Here is an 8,848-nt window from a genome sequence, read left to right as displayed (position 1 = left end):
AGCCGAATTTTGATTAAAATTAAATTTAAAAAGTTATTTTATTAAATGCTTTAACTGCACTTTTTCCCTGTCACGAGCACCACATAAGGAAAAAATGGCTTAACTTACCCCATTTTCCCCTACCATCTATTATTTCCTGCATAGTTACTTGTTAACAATGGATCATTATTCAAAAGTGTTGTTTATATTGGTGTTGCTTTTAATAGTGCGTTATTCAATACACCAGGAACGTCTCAAGCATATTTTTCATTGCATACTTTTAATGAACTTAACATTAAATTTGTGCCTATAACCTTCAGAAAACTCCAAATAATGATTGAAAATAATTAGTAAAGTTAATGTCGGGAGTCTGTAGAGATTCTCAGTTTTTCAGGTCATACCAAAATAGCTACAGAAATGTAGAAATGCAACAAGTCCTACTGATTTTAAATACAATACAATATGTCAATGTAACATGAACGGTCATCTTGTACGGTCACGTACCAGGAAATAAAGCAATTTTTTGATACTGTTGCTCCCCAAGTTTGTCAACAACCATCAACCCCACAGCTGAACTCTGATTGGTCTGTTCTTAACAAAACAAAACATTTCGGACTTTAAATATGGGCACACCTGTCTTCTGTGCTCTTTTAGAGGTGACCACAGATTGATAACAGGACTTTCATTGCTATAAGGATTAATCTGAACTGCATTTTCCCTTGGTGGAACAATCAAAAAGTGAGTAGAAGAATTATTTTTGGTATTTTTTATAAAATTATTTTGTTCAATTGTATAATAAAGGATTTAAACAGTGAATCTAAGTTTAACAAAACAAATATTTGTAATATCATGTAATAATAACTATTTATATGGTTCTCAAACTGGGGGACTAGTAGTACGCAAGCTTCCTTCTAGTGGTACACAGAGAAATATCTGAATAATGAAACATGAAATAATGAAACATGGAATCAAGAAAATTAACTTTTTGATCCTTACAATAAAATCGATATGATCAGGATTGTCTACTTCCTGAAGCACTCGATCACACCAGTGTGATTAGAATGTTTAGTGCATCACGTCATCAGATGATAAAAATCAATCTGCTTGGTGCAAAACCTGGAGAGGCGGAGCGGGGTTGAACTTTTTTTCACCGCACTTCGTTGTAAAACAAATCTATTAAACTAAATTAAATATGTAGACTAATGGATGTCTTCAAAATAGGGAGTTTTCACTGTTTCCTTACTTCACGAATGTAAAGGAGTAAAGTAAAGAGAAAAAGTAAAGTAAAGAGAAAGTAAAGAGGCCGAATGGAGGAGGCTTGTTCTTTATTCTCGTGCAGATGGTCTAAATGTTTTCTTGCTAATTAAGTGTTCTGTTTTTCCACCTATAAAGTCTGCATGTAAATACCAAATGCTCCATGGTGTGATGCAACTGACTCTTAAAAGGAATAGGAGATGAGACTCTGGTTGTTTTTTATGTATGTTTTGCTCAAAACACACCCAAAACTCATTAAGACAATAAGCACAACCTAGACCAACCAACCATAGACCAACTGCTAGACCATGCGCAGACCATATTCTTCCATCCTTAAAAAAAGCAAAAGTAGATATTACATGTGCTTTAGATTTTGCACATATCATCATATCATTAAAATAGAACCCAAAATGTGTATAATTTTAAACTTTGCTACATCATACTCACATCAATTTTATTTTTTAGGCTTAGTGCTATAAAAATAGCAATGGAGTGGAGGATTATACTACCCATCCTTTGTCTGATTGGTAAGAAACTACATTTGTTTCTGCATTACATCTGCCAAACAGAGGACTGCTTGTAATATAAATCACACTGATTGTTAACATTAAAATCATTAAAAAGATAGAAAGGTTAGAGAATAAAAAGTGGCATATATTCTAATGACATGTTTTAAAAAGTGATTTTAACAACAATTCAGCCGAATAAATACCACTTAATGCTAAACTGCAGTTCTTTATTTTCTGTTGACCTTCAGTTTTTGGTTTGTTTTTATGTTCATCACTGATAATTACTGTGTTTTATTTTCCCTAATTTCATCTAAAAGGGATCCTACATCTGCCTGGAAATGTTGTTTCTCAAGGTAATGGCCAGTTTGTGTTTAAAGATCTTAATTAATGTAATGTGATAGCTAATATTGTCAATAAATTAGGCCACTAGGTCACAATAATTATAAGACACATTTGTTGAACTGAATCACATGTATCCTCAGGTACACTTGCACCTTCAATTGTTACTACAACAACTACACCTACAACTGTGACTACAGAAACTACAGCTTCAAATTTAACTTTTGTAATTCCACCTACTACTGCGACTTCGGAAACTACACCTTCAAATCTGACTTCAGAAACTACATCTTCAAATGCGACTTCGGAAACTACACCTTCAAATGTGACTTCGGAAACTACACCTTCAAATGTGACTTCGGAAACTACACCTTCAAATGCGACTTCGGAAACTACACCTTCAAATGTGACTTCGGAAACTACACCTTCAAATGTGACTTCGGAAATTAAACCTTCAAATGTGACTTCGGAAATTAAACCTTCAAATGTGACTTCGGAAACTACACCTTCAAATGTGACTTCGGAAACTACACCTTCAAATGTGACTTCGGAAACTACACCTTCAAATGTGACTTTGGAAACTACACCTTCAAATGTGACTTCGGAAACTACACCTTCAAATGTGGCTTCAGAAACTACACCTTCAAATGTGACTTCGGAAACTACACCTTCAAATGTGACTTCGGAAACTACACCTTCAAATGTGACTTCGGAAACTACACCTTCAAATATGACTTCGGAAACTACACCTTCAAATGTGACTTCAGTAAATACACCTACAACTGCGACTTCAGCTACTATACCTACAACTGCAACTTCAGCAACTATACTTACAACTGCGACTTCGGAAACTACACCTTCAAATGCCACTTCGGAAACTACACCTTCAAAAGTGACTTCAGCAACTACACCTTCAAATATGACTTTGGAAACTACACATTTAAATGTGACTTCGGAAACTATAAATTCAAATGTGACTTCGGAAACTACACCTTTAAATGTGACTTCAGTAAATACACCTACAACTGCGACTTTAGCTACTATACCTACAACTGCAACTTCAGCAACTATACCTACAATTGCAACTTCGAAAACTACACCTTTAAATGTGACTTCAGTAACTACAGCTATAACTGTGACTTTAGAAACTACACCCTCAAATGGGACTTCAGTAACTAAACCTACAACTGCGACTTCAACAGCTTCACCTACAGCTGCGACTTTGGAAACTACGCCTTCAACTGCGACTTCAGCAACTACATCTACAACTGCAATTTTAGCGACTACAACTGCGACTTCAGCAACTACATCTACAACTGCAATTTCAGCAACTACACCTTCAACTGCAACTTCAGCAACTACATCTACAACTGCAATTTCAGCAACTACACCTTCAACTGTGCCTTCAGCAACTACATCTGCAATTGCGATTTTAGCAACTACACATTCAACTGAGATTTCAGCAACTACACCTTCAACTTCGACTTCAGCAACTACATCTACAACTGCGATTTCTGCAACTACACCTTCAATTGATACTTCATCAACTACACCTTCAACTGCAACTTCAGCAACTACACCTTCAACTGCGACTTCAGCAACTACACCTTCAACTGCGACTTCAGCAACTACACCTTCAACTGCGACTTCAGCAACTACACCTTCAACTGCGACTTCAGCAACTACACCTTCAACTGCGACTTCAGCAACTACACCTTCAACCGCGACTTCAGCAACTGCACCTTTAACTGTGACTTCAGCAACTACACATTCATCTGCAACTTCAGCAACTACATCTACAACTGAGACTTCAGCAACTACACCTTCTTTTGAAACTTCAGCAACTACACCTTCAACTGCGACTTCAGCAACTGCACCTTTAACTGTGACTTCAGCAACTACACATTCATCTGCAACTTCAGCAACTACACCTTCATTTGTGACTTCAGCAACTACATCTACAACTGAGACTTCAGCAAATACACCTTCATTTGCAACTTCAGTAACTACACCTTTAACTGAGTCTTCAGCAATTACACATTCAACTATGACTTTGGCAACTACACCTTCAACTGTGACTAGAGCAACTACACCTTCAACTGTGACTAGAACACCTACACCTTCAAATGCAACCACAGTAATTACACCTTCAACTGTGACTAGAGCAACTACACCTTCAACTGCAACTACAGTAACTACACCTTCAACTGTGACTAAAGCAACTACAACTTCAACTGCAACTACTACAGTAACTACACCTTCAAGTACAACTAGGTCAAATTCAGCTTCAACTGTGACTGGATCAGCTTCATCTTCAACCGGAGGGAAGTCTACAGCTGGAACATATCAAACTACAACAACACCACCACCTGCCAATCTTGGAGTTATTTCTTTAAGTTTCAAGCTTACTGACACATTCCAGGCAGTCTACACTGACCTCAATAATGCAGTGACCAAAGCGTATGTAGAAAATATTAAATCTCAGGTAATTTCTTTCTTCAACAAAGCATTGTTTTTGATCATGATTGCAAGATACATGTAATGTTGTGTACTGAAAACATTAAATATAGATACAAGTCCTGAATATTTAGCAAACTACTCATTTAACAAAATTTCCTACATTAAATGTTTTTCTGAAAAAAATATGACAATAGTGAAATGATGCTTCTATGATTTTATGTCTATCTGTTACAGTTTTATCCAGTTTACAAGAAACGTTATCCAAACTACTTTGGGATGATTATTAATAAGTTGAGGTATTTTAGTTTCAGCTTTTAGTAATTAGCAAACACCCTGCTTTAATTTCATTAAAATAAATATATACATGCCTGAGATTTCTATTTTACATATTTTTTATTGGATTGTTTGTCTTCATTGATTTTTTGGTTGTTTATTCATTTATATTAATGGTTTTCAACATGGTTTTGCCCCCACAGTGCTGGCTCTGTTGCGGCAGATTCCACCCTTCAATTTGATACCACCAGTTCCACTACTCCTAATGCAACAGATGCAAAAAACACACTCATTCAAGCAATTAACAGTGGAGGCATCAACTTAACAATTGATAATACATCTATCACTGCTGTGCAAGTCTCAAGCAACGGTCAGTTATTATGTTTTTATTTTGTCCTGTTTTTTGTTACATTGTAATGGAAAGGCATAAGCAACATTCTTATTAGATGACACACATGCACATGTTGGAGGCTCAAAATAGTGTCTTTGTGCTTGAGACTAATTATAAGCATGGTATGTCTACTAGTAATGCTGTACTGTGACCCATTTTTTCTTAAATCTGCTTTTAACAGGAACGAGCACAGCGGCTTCATCAACTGCTATAACTCAAACTACAACAGTAGCCACAACGGTCTTAGTCCTAGCCAACTATAATATCACCTTCAAAATATTAGGCGTCTTTATCAGTGATCTGGCGAACCTCAGCTCTAATGCAGCTGGTAATCTGGCACTGGTGGTCAATAGTCAGGTAATACATTGGACTTAAGAAATATTTGCATGTCAGTCTAGCTAAACATTGCCTTGTTGATCAATATAATATTAAAATATCAATTAACCTGTTTGTTCATTTGTTATAGCTGTCTGGGTTTTTCAGCAATTTCAGAGGCTTCTATCAGACAAACGTTTGGCGGTTCAGGTAAAATTTTATGATGCAGTTCTAAAAAGCGGCATCATTACAGAATATTTTTTTATGTTTTATAGCAGGTCTAGTTCATTACAACTAGTCTTTCATTCATTGTTCTCAGGAATGGCTCCATTGTAGCAGATGCTTGGCTTGCATTTATCAAAAACATCAATGCTCCTAAAGCAACAGAGCTGGCTGAACAATTTGCTGCTGCTGTTAGAAACCAAACATTCTTATTGCCAATTGATCCTACAACTATCAAAGTCACAGACTTCACAGGATTCACTGGTCAGTATATATTTGTATTACAACCCCAAATCAGAAAAAAAAATGGGACAGTATGGAAAACGCAAATAAAAAAAAAAGAAAAGTAGTGATTTCTAAATTTACTTGGACTTACATTGCAGACAATACAACAAACATTTCAACATATTTAAAAAAAATAAATAAAAATTGGAACAGTAAAGCATTTACCACTTTGTAATATTGCCATTCCTTTTCACAACACTTAAAAGACATTTAAGCACTGAAGACACCAAGAGACGAAGTGTTTCAGGTGTAGTTTTGTTTCATTCTTCCTGCAAACAAGTCTTAAGGTTGGCAACAGTACGGGGTCCTCATTGTTTAAAACGCACCACACATTTTCTATTAGAGACAGGTCAGGACTGCAGGCAGGCCAGTCAATACCTATATCCTTTTCCTCTGCAGTCAGGACTTTGAGGAGCCCACTCTTCAGTTTGCGCGCGACCCCCCCCCCTCCCCCCTCTTCAGTTCGCGCACGACAACAAATCCCGCAGCCCGCCCACTCTTTATTTCACGCGCCAAAAATACCTGAAATATTAATTCATCTGACCACAGTACACATTTCCACTGTGTGATGGTCCATCCCAAATGCCTCTTAACCCAGAGAAGTCAACAATGCTTCTGGACACTGTTAACATAGTGTTTCCTTTTGTCAAAGTACAGTTTTCACTGGCATTTGTGGATGTAACTCCGTATTGTGGTACTTGACAAAGGTTTGCTAAAGTAGTCCTGAACCTATGTGGTGATATCACTTATAGATAAATAACGATTCTTAATGCAGTGCTGCCTGAGGAATCAGAGATCACAGTTGTTCAACTTGCATCCTCCAGATTTCTTGATTTTAATGATGTTATACACTGTTGAAGGTGACATTTCCAACTGTTTTCCTATCTGTCTTTAAGTAACATTGTTTTTAAACATTTCAATATTTTCCAACATAATTGTTGGCATACTGGTACTCCTTGGCCCATCTTTGCTCCTAAAGGTCTAGACCCTTCTTGGATGCTGTTTTTGTCCCAAATTATAATTACAATCCCCTGTTGATATCACCTGTTTCAAAACACATCATTATTTAACCAATTACCTGATTACTAGCCCTAAATTGCCCCGTCCCAACTTTTTTTGGATTGTGTAGGATGTCTGAATGACTGGAAAAACATGTATATTTACAGATGAAATGAAGTTGACCAGGCAAAACATGAAATATTTAGTGTTCCTATGGTCTGCATTAAAATACAATCACTACTTTTCATTAGCATTTTCCATACTGCCCCAACCTTTTCTGTTTTGAGGTTGTATCATGTTTTCATGTAATGGATTCCTCTCTAAAACATCTCTCTGTCAGGCTAAGTTGCTCTTACAATACTTCATAATTAAGAAAAGGTAACATTTTTTTATAGAGGTTCTCAAAATAATGTTAAATGATAGGTTTTCAGTTTGAAAAAGAAAATAATCCATAATATCCACAGGTTTTCAAACACTGACCTTAATAAATGGATCCACAACTAACATGCATTTTTTTTTCTTTTTTATATTTACAGCCAACAAGTCTCCGGTGCTGGCTAGTATGCTAACAGCATTGTGGATGACCTTAGCATCCCTTCTGTTTTCAGCTGTGATGCACTAAGCTTCACATTCACTTCAGCAAAAACACGACATCATGCTACTACACAATAATCATGGCTGTGGTCACACTCAGAATCAGAAAATCAAGGTGTAAACAAGTGAAAATATGATCTAGCTTTATCATTTACTAGTCTTTCTTTCGCATTTAGAGCCCGGTGATACATATGGTTGTGTGTGTTATGGTAATTTGGTCTCTGCTTTATAAAAAGTACATTGTTACTCAATGCACATTGAGGAATAATGAGGATTGGTTTATTGAAACCAAATCTGAACAATCCTCTATGCCACAGAAATGGCACAAGTGAAATTTAAACAACTATTGTTGTATTGCTCTCTCTTTAACAATGTATTTGTTAGAACATCTTTTTTTGTAATCAAAGTACACTGTAAAAAATATCTGTTAATTAACAGTTTCTGTATTTTGTGTTTTACATTTATTTACGGTAGTGAATTGCTTTATGGGACCTTGATCTTTGCTTTATTGACTTCTGATGTTGAAAGTTCATCTTTAGTTTAAACAAAGTGACTTTTATTGACATTTAGCTTAAAATAGTATAATGTATAAGAAATAATATATAAAGAAACAAATATGTGTAATAACAATAAAATATACTGGCAGGTTATTACAAGGTTTCAGTACCGTAATCTGCAACACCAACCCAGACAATATAGTTTATTACTGTAAACTATTAGAAATGTTTATAAAAGTCACTTTTTTCATTATTTTAAAGTTAAAAGTTGTCAGAAGATCACGATCTCATATTCAAAAGTATAAATAGGAAAAATAAAAACATGAATCACACAATATGAAAAACTGCTAATTTAGGGGTATTTTTACAGTGTACACATGTGAAATTATGCATTTAATCCGAATAACATATTAAGAAATATTCTGATTATTTATCTGTATATTGTTTAATGAAGTACTGATTTCCTTTTGTCTGCAATTTTCTCAAATAAAAACTATATCTAGATTAATCAAATTGTTGGTTTGTGAAAACTCCTACATTTATGATTGACAGAATGTGACATGTCCAAATTCCGTACTCACCTTCATAGTATCACATACTTTTAAAATAATCATGAACTAAGTTAAAATGTAGTACCTACTTAAGTAATATGGGGTTTTGGATGTAGCTTCTGAGTTGGTGGCCATCTTGGAAAGATGCTCTTGACCAGTGGTGCTCAACCCTGTTCCTGG

At 35.5% G+C, this 8,848-nt stretch overlaps 1 protein-coding gene across 1 annotated transcript; it reads left to right on the top strand.

The window, feature by feature from the left end:
* The first annotated feature begins 623 nt into the window (after nt 1-623).
* Nucleotides 624-8,627, top strand: LOC799643 (novel protein containing SEA domains). Its single transcript, XM_073953823.1, has 10 exons — nt 624-717; nt 1,699-1,760; nt 2,060-2,095; nt 2,225-4,566; nt 4,776-4,837; nt 5,018-5,184; nt 5,387-5,562; nt 5,672-5,730; nt 5,840-6,006; nt 7,563-8,627. Exons 2-10 carry the CDS (start codon nt 1,721-1,723, stop codon nt 7,646-7,648), a joined length of 3,135 nt encoding a protein of 1,044 aa, XP_073809924.1. The 5' UTR covers nt 624-717; nt 1,699-1,720; the 3' UTR covers nt 7,649-8,627.
* Nucleotides 8,628-8,848: the final 221 nt, after the last annotated feature.

Source organism: Danio rerio, chromosome 1, assembly GCF_049306965.1.
Source record: "Danio rerio strain Tuebingen ecotype United States chromosome 1, GRCz12tu, whole genome shotgun sequence".
Taxonomy (NCBI): Eukaryota; Metazoa; Chordata; class Actinopteri; order Cypriniformes; family Danionidae; genus Danio; species Danio rerio.
The sequence above is the reverse complement of the archived record's forward strand: the minus strand, read 5'-3'. Positions and strand labels throughout refer to the sequence as shown.

What these genes read in the sequence shown, in the direction of transcription:
- LOC799643 (XM_073953823.1), top strand. Translation starts at nt 1,721, where the DNA reads ATGGAGTGGAGGATTATACTACCCATCCTTTGTCTGATTG. An exon ending in ACCCATCCTTTGTCTGATTG is followed by an intron (nt 1,761 to 2,059) that starts GTAAGAAACTAC and finishes TTCATCTAAAAG; the next exon opens with GGATCCTACATCTGCCTGGA. An exon ending in ACAAACGTTTGGCGGTTCAG is followed by an intron (nt 5,731 to 5,839) that starts GTAAAATTTTAT and finishes CATTGTTCTCAG; the next exon opens with GAATGGCTCCATTGTAGCAG.